At 37.4% G+C, this 22,455-nt stretch overlaps 2 protein-coding genes across 6 annotated transcripts in view; one reads left to right on the top strand and one right to left on the bottom strand.

The window, feature by feature from the left end:
- Positions 1-14,873, bottom strand: part of xrcc4 (X-ray repair complementing defective repair in Chinese hamster cells 4) — a 40,815-nt gene extending 25,942 nt beyond the window's left edge. Inside the window, exons 1-4 of one of the 5 annotated variants that reach the window (XM_082157028.1) lie at positions 13,454-13,554; positions 7,152-7,261; positions 6,396-6,467; positions 6,105-6,298 (exon numbers count right to left, since the gene is read on the bottom strand). In XM_082157028.1, the coding sequence (XP_082013154.1) occupies positions 6,105-6,298; positions 6,396-6,467; positions 7,152-7,261; positions 13,454-13,458 (381 nt within the window). In that variant the 5' untranslated portion in view covers positions 13,459-13,554. Of the gene's footprint in view, positions 1-6,104; positions 6,299-6,395; positions 6,539-7,151; positions 7,262-13,453; positions 13,589-14,848 lie in introns of those variants that run through there. The other 4 variants (XM_082157030.1, XM_082157029.1, XM_082157032.1 and 1 more) reach the window with 4 other exon arrangements.
- On the top strand, positions 13,556-21,911 carry tmem167a (transmembrane protein 167A). Its single transcript, XM_082157042.1, has 4 exons — positions 13,556-13,655; positions 15,836-15,945; positions 21,272-21,306; positions 21,403-21,911. Exons 1-4 carry the CDS (start codon positions 13,653-13,655, stop codon positions 21,471-21,473), a joined length of 219 nt encoding a protein of 72 aa, XP_082013168.1. The 5' UTR covers positions 13,556-13,652; the 3' UTR covers positions 21,474-21,911.
- The last annotated feature ends 544 nt before the right edge of the window (positions 21,912-22,455 follow it).

Below are 22,455 nucleotides of genomic sequence, written 5' to 3'. Positions count from 1 at the left end.
CAGCTGTGTCGTACCACCACACTGGAAGCTTGAAGAAAACCACAAACAAATAACAGTCTGTCGTTACTTAGAAAGGAACTTCCCTTCAGGAGCAACAAGCGGCAAGATTTGACGAATCATTCATGTCTGAAGTACAAAAAAAGTTTAATACTTATATTAGGGGTTTGCTCGTACAGCTTAGCTCGCCTTTAAGGCTAAAAATAAAAACTTGGTTGATGACTTTTAAAAGCACCGCCATGATAAAAGCTGTTCAATATGGTCATATTTAATATCAAACAGAACGCTTGTGTCTCAGCAGTCCATTAATTACCTCAAATATTTACTAAAACCTAACACTGGCACAATAACACTGAGTGCTGGTCCAGATTTTTAAGGCGCACTTGGAGCCAAGGAAGCAGAGAACCGTCAAATGTCCAAAACAGCTTTACTCAAGAGCATAATAATGGATAAACTATAGCGTGGGAGCTCAGACATGCTTGTGGGAAGCTACAGAAGCCCTAAACACACTCAAAAGTCAAGAAGAGGACAGCTGGAGCTTTCTGTTAGCCTAATTCATAACCACAGTTCAGTGCACTTAAACATAACACACCACAGCTCAAAGGTTTGGGGTCGGTGTGTTTAATGTAAAAGTTTTTAAAGAACTTTTGATCTATTTGATCAGTAAAAATATTATTACAATTGAAAATAACTGTAATATATTTTAAAACTTAATTTATTCCAGTGATCAAAGCTGAATTTTCAGCATCATTACTCCAGTCTTCAGTGTCACATGATCCTTCAGAAATCATTGGAATATGCTGATAATATGAACAGCTGCTTAATATTTTTGTGGAAATCACGATACAGTTCAGGATTTGCAGATGAATAGAAAGTTCGAAAGAACAGCATTTATTTGATAAAGATTTTTTGTGTCGCTTTTGTAACAATAATACTGCTATCATTATTGCAGGTTGTTATAATATTAAGCAATATTCAATGTTACATAAGTCCACACAAATGTCAGCAAGCAACCTAAATGACGACTCTTTCACACAAAATTACACATTTGGCCAAACTTCCCTCTCCTGTCGAGGGTCAGTTTCCCTTTTCCCAAACAGACACTTGCCATTTCCATTAGTCACCTCTGCTGTGACAGCAAAAACGAAAAAGAAAAGAGAAATAACTTAATGTTGCAAATTACATGATTACGTCTGTAGAGTTGAGCAATAGGGTGTTAGTGAAATTTAAGAAAATAACAGATAATTAAAAAATGTTACCAGATTTTCAAGCCTACAAGACATTTGCACTCTTTATCCATAAGTTCTTAACTGGAGGTTCACGACCCCAAAATGGGCCACAAGTCTGTTCTGAGAGGGACAGGACAGAAATACAATTTAGCCATCAAAATTCAGGAGACATTTACATTTTCCAATACAGTCTATTTCATATCATTTTTATCAAAATAATTTCCATATTGTTGTGCTTTTGCTCGGCCTTCATTCAATTGATCAAAGTGACAGTAAAGACACTGATGTTCCAAAAAAATTCTAATTCAAATAATGCTGTTCTTTTGAACTTTCTATTCATTAAAGAATCTTGAACACAAAGTTTCGCAGTTTCCATAAAAATATTAAGCAGCACAACTGTTTTCATCATTGATAATAATAAGAAGAAATGTTTCTTGATATTAGAATGATTTCTAAAGGATCATGTGACACTGAAGACTGGAGTAATGATGCTGAAAATTCAGCTTTGCATGAATTACATTTTAAAATACTTAATTAACTTTTTAATAAATTGTTTTATTTTGCATAGTAATAATGTTTCCCAAAATCACTGTTTTTACTGTGTTTTACCAAATAAATGCAGACTTTGTGAACTTTTGTGAAACTTACCAACCCCAAAAGTTTGAACAGTAGCGTATAAGAAATGTAAGGAGGTGTGTAGATGCTATAGAAAAGGATAAAGTGCAAATGATCATGTATTTACTGCCAAATGAATGTGAATGGCCAGGGTGTTAGGGTTTGTTTCTGTACTTTAGCGTAAGTCACAGGAAACCTTCCCATGTGTCTATAATATTTCTCTATTAGGGCTCCAGACGAACATTTGAGAGCAGTAGCACTGGCTTTGACTGATTTGGTAGTGCTGGGGGGGATTTTTAATCATAAAGGTAATTTAATAATAAAATGACTATTATTTTGCATTAATAAGTGCAGTAACTTTTAATATTACATGTTAATTAGCACATTTGACAGTAAAGCACTTAGCTTGAGTTGAGATGCAGATGAAAATTTACTTTTATTAACAACGGTAACATGTAAAAAACGTTTAAAAAAATTAAAATAAATATTTTTTATTTTTGATCATCCCATAAAAAATAACATTTAAACTGGATGCTTAAAAAAAGCATTACAAAAATGCTTGAATTTCACTCTCAAAAGATTGTACGAACCCTGAAATTAATAATGTAAAACATTTGACTATTTCTTCCACAATAGCATGGCTACAGTGAGCGTTGCAACGTTAAATCCATGGTGAATGTTGGTGTTTTGTCGATTGAAAAGCCTTCTATAACCCGTTTACTCATAGCACAGTGTTTCTCCTGGTTTCCATGTCAGCGCTGTATGGTATGATATGATATCTATGGTTTATTAACGAAGAATTTTGCACCGAATTTGAAAGCTTCTCACTAGATCTCGCAGCAATATTATTATTAATGCTGCGAATTGAAATGCTTTCTCACTGGATCTCCCAGCGCTGTGTAGTAACGGTGTCGCATGATGAAGATTGGCCCGCAAGTAAACCTGTTCTGAGCTTACGCTGGTCTGACTGTGATGATAAATGGTCTGCGCAGCTCAAAACGAGAAGCGCGGTTTCGTTCCACTTTCATTTCGTTTTGATGTTTTTCATATGCAATAGAAATGGCAGCACTTATCAGTTGGGCAATGTGGTGGTGGCGGCACGAGTGTGACCTCTAACAAAATTTTGTCGCACCAGCAAGAAAAAAGGTCACAGTCTGGAGCCCTGTCTATCCATATATATATAGCGCATCTGTCCATCTCCAATACTACTTGAAAACATCTCATGTTAAAGAGGATCCCCCACTTAATCCATTAATAATGAGCAGGCTTCAATGTAAGACAGGTCTGAATTCGAAACGAGACGTTCAGAGTGAAGGAATTCTCTCCTGAGACCCGTTTTAGACAAAGCAAACCTTATCTCAGATTCATCTTTCTCCAGGCTTCAATAATTATGCCGCACAATTGCACTACAAACAGACCGTTTCTGCTACATTCACACTACACAGATGGAAATGATGGATACATTTAACATTAACAAATGCAGTAGAGTGAAAAAAACATACTTGGATCCGGTTGGTGATCTATGTATTGACGTTAGAGTTTAGCGAAGACTTCCCAGACACTGGAGTTCTTGGCACCCTTGAGCTTGGCAAGAGATCAAACGAGGGGAACCTCCTTTAAAGCCCGACATAAAGAGCAGTAGTTCTCTGGGAATGGTTAAGTGTTGAGAGTGATTTTGGCCAATCACGAGTGCAGTAGAGCCTCAAGCAAGCTGAAATCGCGCAGTGCTTCTCTCATCCATGAAACAGATGTGTTCCCATAGAGGAACGAGACCGATGGAGGAGAGGGACGTGGAATGAACGAACGAACAAGAGCATGAACAAGCAAAAGAATGAAAAATTGATGGACAGAATCAGAACTGACAGAATCAACAGATGTTGACCAAGACCAATGGTCGAGACAAAGTAATGAATAAACGAACAAATGAATGAACGACATAACGGACAAGCAACAAACAAACAAAAAAAGTGATCAAACAATGATTTAACAATTTGTGCATCTCATATTTATGTATAAAAATATCTATATATTTATCTATCTATCTATCTGTCTGTCTATCTGTCTATCTATCCAAAATTAGATAGATAGATAGATAGATAGATAGATAGATAGATAGATAGATAGATAGATAGATAGATAGATAGATAGATAGATAGATAGATAGATAGACAGACAGATAGACAGACAGACGGACGGACGGATGGACGGACGGATGGATGGATGGATAGATAGATAGTTGGATGGATGGATGGACGGACGGACAGATAGATAGATAGATAGATAGATAGATAGACAGATAGACAGATAGACACAGACAAAAATAAAATAAAAAATAAAATAAAAATAAACACTGGCCTTCACATGTGTTCACGTTGTGTCTAATGACATGGATTCATTGATTCTAATGACATGGATTGTGTCTAATAACATTGTGTCTTACACGGATTCAAGGTTTTCTAAACAAAACTTATCATCAAAAGATGGAGCAAATCCGACCTTTCGCAAGTTCGCAAGTTCTTCCATGACACATAATAACATTCCATCTATTGACTATAACCCCTTATTTACACTCTGTGGCGCGTTACGGCTGCGACGCGGCTACCGGAGCTGATCGCGCCCACTCTAGTCAATGCTTGTGTTTACAACAGCCACGACGCGGCGCGTTTCAGAAGCGTCTCTCCGCGCCGCTTCGCTAAAGATAGGCGCCTGGTCTATTTTCGAAGGACACGGCTTCCAAGCCGCACCGTAAATAAAAAAAAAGTAAAAGCAGGACCTCAGCTTTTAATTGCACGTGCTTATTTAAAGGGTTACTTCACCGTTTTTTCATATTAAACTATGTTATTCCCTTAACTAAGACGAGTTGATACATACCTCTCTCGTCTCAGTGCGTGCACTAAATCGCTGTCTTGCGGCGAAACTTTGTTAGCACTTAGCTTAGTCCAGTTCATTCAATATGGGCCAAGCAGAGAAGCTACCAAACACCTCCACGTTTTCCCTATTTAAATACAGTTACTCGCGTAGTGTAACTCGACCTAGGACGGTGACACAAAACAAAACGTTGCGCTTTTCTAAGCGTGTAAAATGGATAACTATATTGTATGGCGGAATACCATAGCAAGTGCTTGTAAGCACTTCGACTTGGCGCAGTAATATCTTCACTAGAGGGAGCGGGGGCCGGTGAGAGGATTTTTCACGAGTGAAGATATTACTGCGCCGAAGTCGAAGTGCTTCCAAGCACTTGCAATGGTATTCCGCCATACAATATAGTTATCCATTTTACACGCTTAGAAAAGCGCAACGTTTTGTTTTGTGTCACCGTCCTAGGTCGAGTTACACTACGCGAGTAACTGTATTTAAATAGGGAAAACGTGGAGGTGTTTGGTAGCTTCTCTGCTTGGCCCATATTGAATGAACTGGACTAAGCTAAGTGCTAACAAAGTTTCGCCGCAAGACAGCGATTTAGTGCACGCACTGAGACGAGAGAGGTATGTATCAACTCGTTTTAGTTAAGGGAATAACATAGTTTAATATGAAAAAACGGTGAAGTATCCCTTTAACACAATTCTCTCACGTGAAGACCGCATTTGTCCGCAAGTGCACACTCACAGCACCAGAGAGTAATCTTGACGGCACTTGCAAGAAAATGGATAAGTAGGCTACATAATCAAATTCACAAATATTACACCATTTAAACATTATTAAAAATACATAGGCTACTGAGTTACTAAAACAATATTTGTCAAAGAATACACTTGTATGTTCACAGTTTGAACGTTCTTGTTTCCATTTGTTTAATTTCAAGATCTGAGGTGAATTATCCATTGTTGCTTTTACAGCTACAAAGCTGGAGCACTAAACGATATTCAAAGTCACATTGCATGCTTTTAACATTAAATAAAGCACATAAACACTACCTGAGATTATCATTGCCACACTTTGTGTGTTGTTCCAGCCGCAACATCGCAGAAAAAAAAAAAAAAACTGGGGGTGGGGTTTTGGGGAGGGGAGTTGAGGTTTAAAGCGGTTTAGCGCAATACCGCGGGAATTTCTTGCTTTTCAACCGCGGTAAGAAAAAATCCATACCGTCCCAGCCCTAGTCACATACTGGATTCCGCATTTATTATATTGGGGAATATTTAAATCAAAAGTCCGGCATTTGCTGCTCCGCTCTGCGAGTGTTCATTTTGAACCCTGTCTGCATACTGGGCAAGCGCGTGTCAATCAGTGAGACTATTACATCACTCTGTCCTGCGTGCCACTCACCGAGATGTCGTTCTGCACCTTCTCATAAGACAGCTGCAGCCGGGGGCTTCTGGGTATCTCAGGTGTCAGCTGGAAGTTGTACTCCCCCTCCGCAGCCGGGCCCTCTCCGGTCAAAGCCAGGTGCAGGTCACCAACATACCGCTCTCGCTCCAGCTCCATCTCCTGAGCTTCACGGGACACGTCCTCCTCTGAAACTAACCAATCAACCCCAGCAAAGGGCATGTGGTTTGAAACCAAAAGCAGTTTTGAAAGATGTCAATGTCATTTAAATGTGATCATTTGACTTCCTACCTTCACCACTCCACGCAGAGACGCCATCGGACAGAAGGATTATGAAGCCGGATCCGAGATCCTCAGCCCACTCTAGCTTGAGAAAGAAAATGCGATGAGGCTCAGAGGAAATGGAGATCTGACGCACGCTAGTGCTACGACACCTGCAGAAAACATGACCATAATAACATCACACAGAGCTGAGACACAAAAACTATTATGACAGTTCATAACATTCATTACATCTGTGAAAATGAACAGACATAATTCAACAACTTCTAAAGTATCTGCATCTGCTACAAATAAGTATATTGTTTAAAATATATGGTTAATTTGATCTTTTTTTACATTACACACACATATATATATATATATATATAATATTTAATTATACTGTATAATATCATAATAATATATTATAATTAAATAATTTAGAAAATATAATTATATAATTACTTATCTTTGTAAATTAATAATTATAAAAAATTATTTTATTATAATTATTATAGAATTAAAACATTTTATATAAACAATTTATATTCTACTAATATCTGTATTGCAATTAAATTATTAAACTTTTGTAACTGTGTCACACACTGGATTTCCTTCCGCTTTTATTATATTGGAGGAAAAAGTATACTAGATAAACTTTTGACGTGAAATTTAGATGTAAATGTAGATTAAGTTGTTGCTCATGTAAGACTGGAAAAACTTGAAGAACTGGAAGAGAGGGCAACTCTCTGAGAAAAAAAAAAGGAAATTAACATCTGAACTCACTTGCTATATTAACATCCCCATTCGAGACACGATCACACGTGAGTTGATCACCTCCCAATTTACAATTCTCTCCCTTCCCCCATCTTGTCTCTCTCTCATGCTGAGATCCCCTGAAATTCACCCAAAGATCTATATGGTTTAATGTGAACAATTATCATACAACACTATACATGTCTGGTATCATTTGAAATGTCTCAGTGCGACTGGTACAAAGATCTCATCGCCAAAGAAGTAAACCAAAAGGTAATAAAGTGTTTAAGAGTTTAGAGATATCTTGCTTACAGAGAAGGGTGGGTCTTTCATGCAAATGACATCCTGTCCTCAAAAAGGTGTAAACTCTGGAGACCGTGATTAATGCAAATTCCCATTGTTAGCACATGTTTAGGTTTCTTTCTTGGTCTGAGTATATAAAGAAATAAACCAAGAGGCTCGGGGCGATTTGTAGCTCAAATCAGCCTGTGATGCTGAATGTGCTCAAGACACTCAGCATCATGTATTTTCTAATGTCAGGTCATCTTTTCTCTTTATTCCAGAGCATTTGATGTTTTGTATTTATCATCTTTGAACTGATTATGTAATTTGCCATGATACATTTACCTGACATAATAAATTGTAACATTTGGATTTATTCTGACTTACTCTGAAATTATTAACTTTAGTAGATTACATTGTATCCATTGTTACCGCAAATCTGCGCCAGATTAGTGACGGACTAGAGTCCAGTTTTGAGTGGAGCATAGGGCTCACCAACTGCGATTTTAGAGTTCCGGTTAATATTTGACCCTAGATTAAATGTACTTGGGATGTAAAGACAAAAAGGGAATTTCCGTTTAGGACAGCAAAATGTTGCTCGACCAACCTAAATCGGGTGAGCCTTACCTCTGTTTAATGCAATGTTAATCTAGTTAAGTGTACGTGGGAAACCATGGCATGCATGACCAAACCATAGCTACTATCAGAGAAGTAATATTGGTCGGCTTATATCTGTAGTAGTGGTCATAACCTCTGACTAGAGAAAACATTACTTTAATTCCAGTGAATACAACCAAGGTGGCTATACAAAATATCTTAGATAGAGTACGCGTGAATGCGACCGTCTAAGATATAAGCCAATTACCTTTGTTTAGTGACCCAAAACTGATGAGTTTGTGATCGTGGGCCCACATAATATGAGCGGCCGGTGTGAGAACCCTGTGAGTAAAGAGTTAAATAGAATAATCCAATGTGCTGCTAAACTATTAATGACCAATAACATAATCGGCATATATAGAGGAACTGCAATGTCTCGTAGATTAAGTCAAATTATAAGAATGATAATCTAATGCCAATTAGTTATTGGTCATGTATATAATAGTTTAGCAGCACATTGATTATTCTATTTAACTATTTTTTTTTTTACATATATTGTACATATTAATTTAAAAATATCAGTATAGTCACAGACTGAATCTGCAGTACTGAGTTCTTGTGAAAAACCTATTTAAATAAGGTAAAAAAAAGTGTGTAAGATTTTGAAAGTATGATACTCTTGATAGAAGCTAAAAACTTGAATAAATTAGTCAAAAAAGGAACATGCAAAGGTCAGAAAACTTGTCGAACTCTCTGCAAAATCCATTGAATGCCTATTGCCTAGTCACCGGCCAAACCTGCTTTCTAGATACTGGTCGGCCATTACCAGATGGATGCAGACCTTACAGCAGTCATCAATATCCAGAGAGTGATTTGTGAGAAACATCTGACCTCTCAGGTCAGAGCTGACAATGTGCAGCGGCGAGGGGAGAGGTGAAGGACAACATGCAGTATATCTGTGTTGACTGACTTTAGCTTGCTTGTCAAACTGATAATCAATGTGTCCAAAACCCTGAGTGAACAGTCTACATCTGTTTCCCTCCCGAGTCACACATCACTAACCAAATTGTTGCTATTTTTGACGTGACTTTTGGCCAATGTAAAGGAACAGCGGGGGTCGCTGACTCGCCGTATCTGAAGAACCAAGGGAACAGGACAGCCATTCATTAGCTACAGTAACATCTGCACAGAGGTGATTTTTCGTCCTCGGTAATGACAGATGCAGCCTATAAGAATATGAGAAGGCGGCTTTGACAAATAAGACAAAGAATTCTCTTTAGATGTGGCTGAGAAGCCAGGATGGGGTCAGGGTGGAACGTTTGGACGTGGCTCGGTTCTCAAGAAGTTCAATCTGATTACCCAAACATTTATCCACAGCTCTGTTTCATCCAAATAAAAAACATTTTATGTGCCATATTCCCAACATGCGAGCGACTATGGCTGCGTGACTCGGTCGCTGTCTTTCCAGCGGCGTCTGGCTGGCCTGGGTAATGGTGGATGAGGACAAAGCTGGTCTTCTAGAAGGTGGTGAAGCAGACCTCAAGTCACTTTCCATACATAGGATTTGGGAATAAGAGAAGATAAGGAATTAGGTGGGGGCCATCGTGATAACGGAAGAAGAGAACGCAAAACAATGCATGTCACAAGCTATGTTTCCATCCAAAGTTGTGAATTTGACTTTGAAATATCACATAAAACACCGTTTCCATCCCATGTGTTCAAGAGAACAAAATTGTCACTTCATGGGAAATTGGTGCAAAATATCTGTAATTAAAATAGAAGTTTCTGCAATTGAGGAAGCCACTGTGGTTCTTGTAACCTCATCGTAAATACTGTCATGTTATTTTTTTGTGTACAGAGGCGGATGCCTGCTGTTTGGGAAGACAATCGTGCGAGACGGTTCTGGGAGGAATTATCCTCGACCATTTTGATGACAGACTTTGTCTCAGGCATTTCAGAATGATCAAACCAACATTCGAGATGCTGTGCAATAAAATTGTCCGCTGGTTATGCTAGTTATGCTGTCCCAGTTTTCTGATCACATGATCTGTTGAGGCAGTCACATGACTTTTTTGTGTCGCATCAAGGGATTTATTCGGTAAACATGTGTCCATCGTAGTTTATGCGAATGTCTTTTTTTCGGATAAAAAAAATTGTATCTGCCTCAAATCAGCGCAAACGTGTTTTATGCACATTTTTTGAATTTATGCACATCTTGGCATTTCCATCCAGCGTTTCTTTTTATGCACTATCCCAAAAATCGCATAAAAATAGGTGGATGAAAACCTAGTCCAGCTGTTAGAGTAGGCTATATTCTTGGGTTGTTGCTGACTTTGTGAGAGAATAATTATGGTAATACATTCAGTAACTACACTCTAAAAAATGCTGGGTTACTTCAACCCAAGGTGAATTTTTAAACCCATGGTTGTGTTTGTCCATGTTTGACCCAAACATGGGCTGAAACAACTCAGCATTTTTAGAGTGTGCCGTTCAAAAGTTTGAGGTTGGTAAGATTTTTTAAATGTTAACATGCTCACCAAGGATGCACTTATTTTACCAAAAACACAGTAAAACAAGTAATATTGTGGAAATATTATTACAATAGTTTTGTATTTGAACATATTTTAAAATGTATTCCTGCGATGCAAAGCTGAATTTTCAGCATCATTATTCAGTGTCATTCTAATATGCTGATTTACTGCTCAAGAAACATTTATTGTTATAGTAAATGTCGAAAAATTCTTTGATGAATAGAAAGTTCATAAGAACAGCATTTGTTTGAAATGCCTGTAAGCCTGTACTGTTTCAAAATGGACAAAAACAAAAACTTATAATCATGAAGGTCTGGGTCAAACTCACACTACCAGTCATAAGAGATTATTGGTTTCTTAATAATATATGTGAGGGCTTCTGAACGACACTGAGTGAGGTGTAATTAAGAAACATTCCACTCTAAAGCGCTCCATCACAGATGGTCATGAGTAACTCAACAAAACCCTCTTGTCTAAACAAGACTGACATTCTATGAAATATGCACCATTTTTTTTTTTTACTGTCTCTTCTTTCCTGCACAGCTGTGGAAGCTAAATGAAGTATCTCAAGAGTGAAAATCATGAAGAAATATCTGGGTTTCACCCAACAATCGAAAAATATATATATATATTATTAATAATATTATTAAAAATAATAAAAATATTAAAAAATGTATTTTCTTCTTTGGGGAAATTGTTATAAAAGCAATTTAATTAAACACAGATTACCTGCAAATTATAATAAGTGTAATATGGGGGGAAAAGTTTAATCACATTTTTAATCACTGCATTACATAAATGTTTCCTTTCAATCATTGTAAATTAAATTCATCAAATACTACCATAATGTATAAATGCTTTAAATTTAAATCAAAAATATTTTGCATTACAGTAAAAAATAATCTTTTTTTAATTACAGTACTGAGAATTTGGGGTGAACACTTTTAATTTCGTAAATGTTCTTTTGATTTTAACGAGAAATATGAGCCAAACCCTGATTTTAAAGGTTTCATGAGACCAAAAAAATAAATAAATCTGCACTCCACATGTCGCATATTTCAGCATCTGAGCAACATGTTCTCAATGTATCCACCCATGAATAGAGATATTCATAGGCCACCAAAAGCTAAGGATTTATGAGCACTATCTCCTGATCCCAAAAGTCATCAGCGGTCAGATGCAAAATACAAAGAATCAATTCTCCAAGTCTTTTTTTAAAAGGGAAACGTCCCACAATTTCAAAAAAATTAAAAATGGAAAAATGCAAATCCTCAATGAAAAAAGAGATTGTTGAAACCAATGGCTTGTGTTTTGTACGTCCATACACACACTTTTAGACTGACAGAATCACCAGAGAGCATCACTGGAAAAGGAAATAGTCAGTCAATTCTGTAACAAGAGCCTCAGTGTGTTCAGACGGGTGTGATGATAGTATGACATCACAGACCGCAAACACCTCAGCTACTTAAACATTTCTGAAAATGTCTTTGCACAAAAGATAAAAACCTCAGCTTCTGACAAAAATGATGTCATTTCATAATCATAATAAATAAATGGCTGCACACATTTATATAAGTGCTTGTCGAAAGGATTAAAAGCTTATACTACATCCCAATTTGTGTTGATGGATCATTCCATGTCAAATCGATCACCGTTGGCATATAATGCAACAAAGATTGCTAAAATAAACAGATTTTACTAATAGACCTACCAATCTCTGTGTAAAAAATAAAATAATGATGCTGTCATCTTTTTAAAGTCATTTTTACCCCCATGTAATTTGGCTCCAAATCTCAGGTGGAAATTGTCAATTTGACCCCCCTCTACAAAATAGTGGATTCAGTAAATATACATAAATCAAGTTTTAGCCGGGGACCCTTCGACACAGGATGACCCTTGTGTGAAAATGGGAACAAAACAAAAACAAACATGGTGCCACATGGAAAAGACATCACTATAGTTTTTGTGCTGGAAACACTATAATAATTCATAGACCTGCACCATGCCTTTTTACATGTGACCACATTATGTTAAAGGTATAGCGGAGGATGTTTTACTTCCTGGTGGGTAGTCTAAACTATTGGTCCTCCTAATTGTCAATCATTCTGGTGAATCAATCAAACTTTTCAAAAAGTGGAGAGGGCGGGTCTTATCTAAAATTTGGAAAGATCCTCCGCTATACCTTTAATTCATATCTCATTTACCCTTATGAAATCTTGCCAGGGTAACCATAGTTCCCACCAAAATACCATAGGTACTGACAATACAGCAACCTATATTGGCATTAGTATATAAGAAATTAATACATTTAGGACATTCCATAATATATATATTATATATATATATATAATAATAAATACATAAAGTACACATACAGTATATATATATATATATATATATATATACACACACATATATATATATATATATATGTGTGTGTGTGTATATATATATATACTGTATGTGTACTTTATGTATGTACGTACACACACACATATATATATATATATATATATATATATATATATATATGGACTTTATGCATGTATTTATTATTAATATACTATTTTATATATAGCCTATATATATTTGTATTAAACTTTTATTTATTAAATATTATTATTTTACAGCAATAATACTAATTACGGCGATCAAAGGAATCAAAACAAAAACAAGATTTCAAGGTGTTAAATAAGACAAACGTTTCTCATATTCTCATAACTATGTTTCTTGCTGGTTTATATCTTGTAGGTGCATCATTTTATGACTTATGCAGAAATATTAGCTTGTGTTTTGCTTATGTAAGGAAACTAATAAATAAGCATTTCACAGAACACAAACACAAACACCATCATAATTATCATAAACAGGCGCATTTCCCTCCAAACTCAGTCATATCGCGATCACATTGCAAAGTCTCACCTCATTCCGAGAGGAAATGGATGTTGTGTGTTAAATGAGTTTTAATTCAGAGTAACTAACACACTCCAGCAGCAACACTTGCTTTCATTCCTCTCTGCCCATCCGGGTTTGAACACTTCGCGCTTCCAGGCTCCCGTACCGGTGACGTAATTTCCATCTTACACCGGAAGTGTGAGTTGGCTGGCCGGGGGATATCAAGATGGTGAGTGTAAAACTCGTATTTTAAAATAGTTTAACGAGCTTAAGTAGAAACGAGCTGTCAGGTTGATTTTATTGACTAGTATGTTGTCGCATGCTGTCTAATGTAGTGATATATGTGTCAACGATGCAGTGAGAATGAAGACGATGGTAGCAGAAGTTAGATGTGATGCAGAATCTAAACCACAGAAAGCAGAGCTCGTGTTGATGAATGCTGTGAATCTGGCAGCTGTGTTTGTAGGATCGTTCTGAACTGTCACAGTTGAGTTCTGCTGAACACACCATTTGATAACATGTATAACTGAGCTCAGCTGCGAGTGTGATGTGGCAGGGAGAACATGGGCCTTGAACTCAAGTGAACTTATGTCATTAAAATGTACCAAGAAGGGTCATTTTATATTTATGAAATCTGCAAAGAAAACACAAAATGCAATCACGAATGTGTAAGGTGGAGCAATGGTTAATGAAAATTCAGCTTTACAATCACAGGAATAATTGACAAACTATTAGGGGTGCACGATTCAGAAAATTTCACGATTCGATTCGATACCGATTTTTAGTCTCAAGATTCGATTCAAAATCGATTTTCGATTCAAAAACGATTCTCGATTCAAAAAACGATTCACAGTATGTAAATGTAGTTGACTTTTTCCTGTGTGATTGCAGTAGACATACAATTTAAAAGAAAATAAATAACAAATTAAATGAAGTTTGATATTACTTTGTCTTCATAAAAACTTTTGCAACTAAACAGTGCAAAGTGCCAAGCTTTTTTTTTTTTTTTTTTTTTTTTTTACATTTAGCTTTAAAGTGCTGTAGTCAGATTAAACAAACAACACTGCTAAATGTAGTTTAAGGAGTAGGCTATTGACGGCAAAATAGGCTACAGAATATTTCGTTCTGTATTGACAGGTGCAATTTAAAAAAAAAATAAAAAAAAAAATACAATAAGCCTACATTATATCTGCATTTATGTCAAAACCTAGACTTTCAAACATCAAAATGTCATTTATTAATATGAATATTCGTGTCAAAATGACATATAAACATTCTATTTTGCCTGGAAACGCTTCCAACACGCTTGCGTGTCGCGAGAAAAATAGGCGTTGGTTCTATTTCTAGCATGTACACGTTTTCCGCACGACTCGGGCCACACCTGAGACGCGCGTGTCACGCAGGCTGTGTGCAAGCTCTAACCTGTTAACATGGGAGCCGAAATAAAAACAGACACGCCACAAAGCCAGCCAGCCAGCCTTCCTTCTGCTCCGCTTCGCTTCTGCTGCACTTCTTCTTTTGGCTATGACAAGAGTGTGCAGGCGTAGGTGTGAATTCGATGCAGCGCCATCTATGGGAATGGCAAGCTAAACTCATTTCAGGACAATACCAAAAAATGTATATAAAAAAAAAAAAAAAAAAAAAAAAAAAAAAACAAGAATCGATTTTTGGAATTCTATGAATCGATTTTAAATCGGTAACGTTTGAATCGCGATTCATATGTGAATCGATTTTTTTGCCCACCCCTACAAACTATACGAAACTATAATAAAATGTATATAACGTTATACTGTGAGTGAATTCATAATATTGTGAATTATAATATTGTGTCATATATATGTATATGTATGTACACACACACACACACACTGAGTAAATTAATAATGTAATGCAATCACTAAATTAAGATGAAAGTTGTCACAAATTAACTTTATTTTTATTTGGAAGTGATTTTCAGGGGATTTTTATGTGAAATGCCTCAATTAAATTGAATCTCAATTTGGACAATTATGGTTGTTACCTATAAAATACAGAAGTAACTGTAAATCATGCGCAAGATTGTAAATGCTCTGCTAGAATACATGACTTTAGATTTCATTGCATGTTATTTTTTTAATCAAAACTAATTCATTTTTGCTATGTACTCAACACTTGCCTCGGAGTGAATGCATACTAGGCTCTTATACCAGAAATAATGGTTTGGTATAATGTTGTGGTTTTGCCAAGACACACATCACTGTTTTTATAGTCAGTTTATCAAAGAATTTGAATAAGCTGAACCATTTATATAAACAAATAAAGTTTTCTAAATGTGCATTAAATATTCTTATACTTGTTACAGTGCTTCACAAGTTTAGTTGTTCATTAATAAGTGCGTATTTATTCATTTCCCCTGTGTTTCTCTTGCAGTCTGCCATATTTAATTTCCAGAGTCTGTTGACGGTTATCTTGCTGCTCATCTGCACCTGTGCGTATATTCGAGCTCTCACTCCCAGCCTGCTGGATAAGAACAAAACGGGGTATGTTTACTGCCATCTGCATATTTATATAGCACACATTCTGACCTCTTTTTTAAAAATAATTATGCCATGGATGTAAGAAAGTCTTTTCGCTTTAAGCACCTACAGACAGGTGAAGAGTTAAAGATGCTGTCCAAACAGGTCTGCTTTTGTTTTATCATTTTTATACAAACACTTTTTCACAACTAAAGTGCCCCTATTGTGCTTTTTGGGATATTACCTTTTATGCAGTGTGTAATATAATATAGCTGTTTGTGAATGTAAAAAGTCTACAAAGTTATTGAATCCTATATTTTTTTTTATTTTGAACAGCCTGAAATGCATCGTCAGTAATTCCACTCTTACTTTCTGCACAAACCTATGTTATGTTTGTAACAAATTTGCATAATGCCAGCCTATGGTTTTCATTGGCTGTCTGTACTTTGCCCCGCCTTCAAACACTGTAGTTGTGACTGAGACTAGAAGTTTGGATCTTGTTGTCATTTCCATTTATTTCCAATTATACTCAACACAAGTCACTAAACTACATCATCATTTTAGTTTGAACAATTCTGATTGGTAAAGGCATTGATAAACTTTGAAAACTTTCACATATGGGCTGTTAGTCAGAAGCATATCTCCATTGATTATCTGGATGACACACAATGATCCTGGCTTAGCCACAAAGTGACCCTTTGAGGTCACAAACCTGAGTTCCTAGACTCCAGTTTGTCTGTCAGATGGTCTTTTCATCTCCCCTGCGTGCCAGTTGCTCATCTCACAAAGATCTGGTCCTGTAACAAAGGATACTGACAGTATCCTAACTAAGAGTTGGTCACGTAGGAGGCAGGCCTGAGTGACCCCGGTGACCTAGGCTGTCAGGGTCAGCTAGAAGAGTAAATATATGTTTTAACATGTGTCACAAACAAAGCAAGTTCCAATGAACAGACATGTAATTCTATAACTACTTAAATCTCGTAAGCTTGAAGAAGCCGTTCAAATCATTTTATATTTAGAAGGATACATTTTGATTAATAACTGAATAACAAACCACTCAAAATGATATACATTGAAGCAGCAGTGGATTCAAGAATCCCCTTCACTTTACTGAGAAAAGAAGGTCAGGGAAAAATCTGCTGATGGAAAATCTCCATATAAGTGCCTTTTGTGCATTTGCAAGTGTGTTTTTGTTTTTTGTATTTACACTTGTTATTTTGCACTTTTTGTTAGCAAAGCCTTATTTATTCAAAGTTATTATTATTTTTTGACACTTCAGTTCCAGTATCTAAATATTCTTAATTCTTATTCTTATTAAAGTTCATTGTCATTTGAAAGTGTGTAGGCCTCCTTGCATTATTATGCTGTTGTGTTATGATAAAATGATTATATATTCAGTGGTATAAGAAGGTCTTAAAATATCAATAATATCACAATTATTTCTGGGACAATATATCACTCAACAAAAAGTTGTTATTGTGACAGGCCTACTTCAAAAGCAAATCCACTTTGCATGAACTTCCAAAGGATGACGCCACTGTTACTGTTTGTATCGAGTGCTGAGGAAGATCCTGAGCTGAAATTCAGATATGGTAATGGCGTCTCGCTGGAAGTCACAACCGCCTGGGCCAATCACAACAGACTGGGTCATCTGTGGCCTGACGTCGTCATACTCAGATTCTAGTCAGAATGTGAGTCTGATACTGCTCCACTGGGCTGTGATTTCAACCGAACCAGGAAAGAAAATGCCTCTGCACTCAATTGGATAGGCCTACAACCAATCAGAGCAACGGGGAAACCACAATGACCACAGGGCTTTCATTGCGCCCCATCTTCTTAGCGACCATCGGGGCCAGCTGATAAATTAAACTTTTGCCAACGATTGACAAATGCCTTGATCGCGGTTCTCTGTTCCTCTTTTAAAATGAATGCGCTGTCGATATCTTCCATAACAGACGCGATGGCGGCATGCCGGCATCTTTGTTGTAAACGAATTTGACCCAAGCGCTCTTTGGTGACGTGGATGATTACGTTACTGTTGATCATCTGTCCATCATCGGATAAAGCCCGCCCTGACAATTTGATTGGTCCGAACAGCTCTGGTTCGAGCATAGTTGCTCCACAACGGATCAAAACCAGACTGAACTTCCTGACCTCAAATGTTGTGGGCGGGGCTAAGTTCGGATGGCATCCAGGCTAGGTCATCTGACCAATCAAAGCAGAGTTGATCAGTTTCAACAGACTGTGCCATCTGACCAATCAGAGCAGAGTAGACCAATCACAACAGTCTGGATCATATGACCAATCACAACAGTCTGGGCCATCTGACCAATCAGAGCAGAGTAGACCAGTCACGGCAGACTGGGTCATATGACCAATCAGCAGAGTAGACCAATCACAACAGTCTGGGTCATATGACCAATCACAACAGTCTTGGCCATCTGACCAATCAGAGTAGAGCTCTGGAGATGAGGGGTTTAGATAGTTCCAGACACTGAGAAAAGAAGTGAGGCTGCACTGTATATTATGCAAATTGAAAAAATCTTTTTTTTTTTTTTTTACCTTATTGTGGGATACCTTCAAAACAAAATTAAGACCTTTAAAATAGCATAAAAGAAGGTTTAATTTCCAGAAACAAACAGAAATTAGTTTTTTTCTGGGAATTTATTCTTAGGGCCAAAAAAAACAGAAATCTACTCTCTATTTTACAATAAAACATCCTTTTTTTCCCCATTCCTAATTGATTTAATCTAAGTTCAGTGTCATTGGTCATTGTTGGTTTTGGGGAGATCTGTGAGTGTGAGGTAAAGCGATCTCCTAATGTCGAACTCGAACAAGATGTTCACCACATGTTTGGACTTCAAATGACAGGACCAGGAAATGGAGGAGATAATTCACATCCAGCGATCTGATCTCAACAAACACATGTGCTATCCAAGACAAATTAGCTGGAGTTGCTTCATTAAAGTAATGGTTTTCACACCCCCCTCAAACTGTGTAACCTTGTTTGTTCCCACTAACTGTGTTTGTTTTCACTGTGACACACTTCCCAACATGTGCATTTTGCCATTTATAGTGAATTACTGCAAAGTACTCCTGGGCAGAAACTGGCAGCTCACAAAGTAAATGATCGGATCAAAGGACATTAAATCCGATCAAGTATTAAATCATGTTTGTATGATTGTTAGGTATGAAGCCTAAAGAGCGTTTACTGGAGAAGTGTGTTAAGGCTTGGTTTAATTGGGGAAACAGAGGCACGGTTTTGTTCCCGGGACTGACTGTTGACAGTGGATGTTCTCGCTGACCCCTGTTTGTTGTTTCTGTTCATGCCAGATGCCCGTCTGCTCGTAGATCTCGGTTCTGTCAGGCGTCTGTTATGACATTTCAGCCCCGGTGAATCTTGTCAGTCATCTAGTTCTGCCCCCTGTAATCTTCTGCTTCACGCTTCCTAGACAAGCAGTCAGCAGACCGAAGCTTTTTCTTTTACTCGTCGTTGCGTATTTTAAGCCATGAAATCCTGCACAGGGGCCGGTTGCAAAAAGCGCGAAGACTAGTCTTACAAGTTTCACATTATTTTGTTAAAGACTGTTGTGTTCGTAACTTTTTTTAAATCAGCTACATAAAAATGTAGATTGGCCTAATTTGAGACTGAAAAGACTGATTGCCCCTTGACTAACTTCTAGTGGGTCATACTAGATATTAAAGGGATAGTTCACACAAAAATTTAAAGGGATACTTCAGGATTTAGCATTAAGCTTTGTATTAGTAGAAAACCTGTAGTATTTTCGAATTACCGTGCTTTCTACCCTCATATCCCCCTGAGACGAGAGATTTATGTATTTTTTGTCTGGAAAAAGTCCTCCGATGACGCAAAAATCGTCATTTTGCGTCATCGGAGGATTTTTTGGCCAGAGACTAAAGACTACAGCCAGTAGGAGGGGCTGTCCCGCATGTTTTCAACCCGCCCATAGAGGGATCTCACTCACAGAATGTACACATAGTGTCAGCCGTCTTTTTTTGGAAGCTAAGCTAGAAGGCTCTTGTTCTGTGGAGAAAGCTGAGTAAGTAGGGGTTACCATCCTCTTTTTCCCGTACATGTCCGGCTGTCGAGATCGTCCAAAATGTCCGGGATTCGGCTTTTGCTTTCTGCAGTCGCCATTCATTGTTTACATGCACACCTTTTGTTTCAATCTAACTGAATTCATTTCGATTGGTGAATCTGAATGTAGTGTTTACATGAACGCTAAACAAGTGATCGGTGATGTGCGTTTTAACATTGCTAAGAAAATTCCCGCTCCTCCGTGAGAGATACGAGATCGGTGGTGCGTCTCAGTAATCACGCCACCGGCCTCGCGCCGTTCTCCCGCAGCCCTCAGCCTCGTCCTGCTCGCCACAGTAAACATAATGAATGGCGACTGTAGAACGCAAAAGCCGAATCCCGGACATTTTGGGGCGATCTCGAAATCCCAGGCAAACTCGTCACGGAGACTCACTAGTAGCCTAGCCTTGTTGTTTTCAACTGCGCTCTCTTATCGGTAGGCGTGGCCTCCTAGGGCAGCGAAGCAAGTGCATTCTGGGAGTTGTTGTCTTTCATCCACATAAGCCAAAAATACATTTTCTGGCTTTTCTCAGTCTAGAAAGCTCCAAATTCAAAAATAATTTCACATTTCTTCTACATAAATGACCTATTTTAAATACACATTCATCTTTCCAGAGGTGAAGTATCCCTTTAAATACTGTCATCATTCACTAACCCTAAAGTTGTTCCAAACCTGTATGAGTTTCTTTCTTCTGTTGAACTCAAAAGAAGATATTTTAAAGAATGTCGGTAACCAGACAGATGTCGGTAACCAGACAGTTGGCGGTAGCCATTGACTTCCATAGTATTTGTTTTATTATTATTATTTAAAGTCACACTATGCAGTTTCCGTTTTTCTCAAACAGCGACGCCTAGAGTACTTGTATTTAACGTTACTGTCGTAAATACCACTTACGGAGAGCCGTCTCTTCCGACCGCGCTTTCTTCGTTTTCTTCGTCGATTCTGCCATGATTCACGTCTGAAATGCATGCTAGTGTCTTCCATAGAGGCTGCTTCATATGTTGTTGATGTATGTGACGTCGTGCCGTAAAGCAAGTCGTGATTCTCGCCAGATTTGTCGGGGCGCCACCTCTCAAACATGCATTGCTGGTTTTGTCAGCGGCGTCGTCAAATATACAAATCTTGCATAGTGTGCCTTTAAATGGGTAAAGTCAGTGGACAGTTCCCAGAGCTGCTGCTGCTATTGTTAATATGGTTTCAGTTTATATCTGTTCAAGCATTAACCTTAAACCCTTTCCTTTTGCCCTCAGATTTCTCGGAATATTCTGGAAATGTGCAAGAATAGGTAAGTGATGTCATAAAAGATATCGTGTCATGTACGGTTTGTGATTTAGTCGGATGTATAATTTTGGTGGTAATGATCTTTTACATTACTTTTCAGGTGAGCGCAAAAGCCCTTACGTGGCGTGTTGCTGTATCATCATGGCCTTCTCAATTTTATTTTCGGAGTAGCAGCGGAAGCATCTGAGGATTTGGAGCAGGCTGAGATGATTTCCAAGAACAGCTATAAGATTCTACAGCAGGGAACAGGATGTGTGATCGGGCGACATTTCGACTCTCTCGGGCAGAACTGGGCTTCTGTTAATGCATGTGGAGGTGACTCTCAGCCTCCCGGACCTATTTTTGTAAATACAAATTGTTATTGGTCTCCATGGTAATGCTCCAGTTGTCATTGACTCGTGCACCCAAAGCTGTTCTGATGTACCGTTTGTTGTTGGAGCCAAAATGCTTGTCACTGACAGTTTTATTATGGGACACCGAGGATAAATCTGATGCGCACAGATGTGCTTGATATCATGCTTGTTAAATTGTTCAATTTAATCTGTTAACTCTTTGTTTTACATGGAGATGTGGCGAAGTTTGCATTAAAAAATGAATTTATTACAGAAATCTGATTTAAATGTTGATTTTGGTGACATGTCTGTATAGTTGAATAATATTAGTGATCCAGGTAGCTGATATGATGATTGATATTATAAACAGTAAAATCAGCCATTAAAATGATTTAATGTGCATAAAATATTTTCAGAATCTGGCATAGTAGAAATTTGACTTAAAAAGAAAAAGTTAGTAGTTGAATTTTAAAAAAATGTGCTTGATATCTACTTTCAATATAATAAAAATCAAATCACCAGTTATAATAAAGGAAGTTCTAATATTGGCTAAAATCTGCATATTGTGCATCTCTAAATAATATTATAAGGCTTTTTTTTTTTTTTTGTAAAGGTGTATAGGCCAATTTATAGGTGATTCAAATATAAGTGCAGGGTCAAAAATCAATGCATTTATTTGTTAATTAAATTGTCAAAATATAGTTTTCAACAATTTGTTTATCCGAAAACACGAGACCTTGCGCGCCAGAGAAACAACGCAGCCATCTTTAGTTTGAACTTCCGGGTTTTTTTTTTTGCGGTAGCTCTGTATTGTAGAGTTA

Source organism: Leuciscus leuciscus (assembly GCF_965113295.1).
Source record: "Leuciscus leuciscus genome assembly, chromosome: 24".
In the NCBI taxonomy this organism is placed as follows: Eukaryota; Metazoa; Chordata; class Actinopteri; order Cypriniformes; family Leuciscidae; genus Leuciscus; species Leuciscus leuciscus.
The sequence above is the reverse complement of the archived record's forward strand: the minus strand, read 5'-3'. Positions and strand labels throughout refer to the sequence as shown.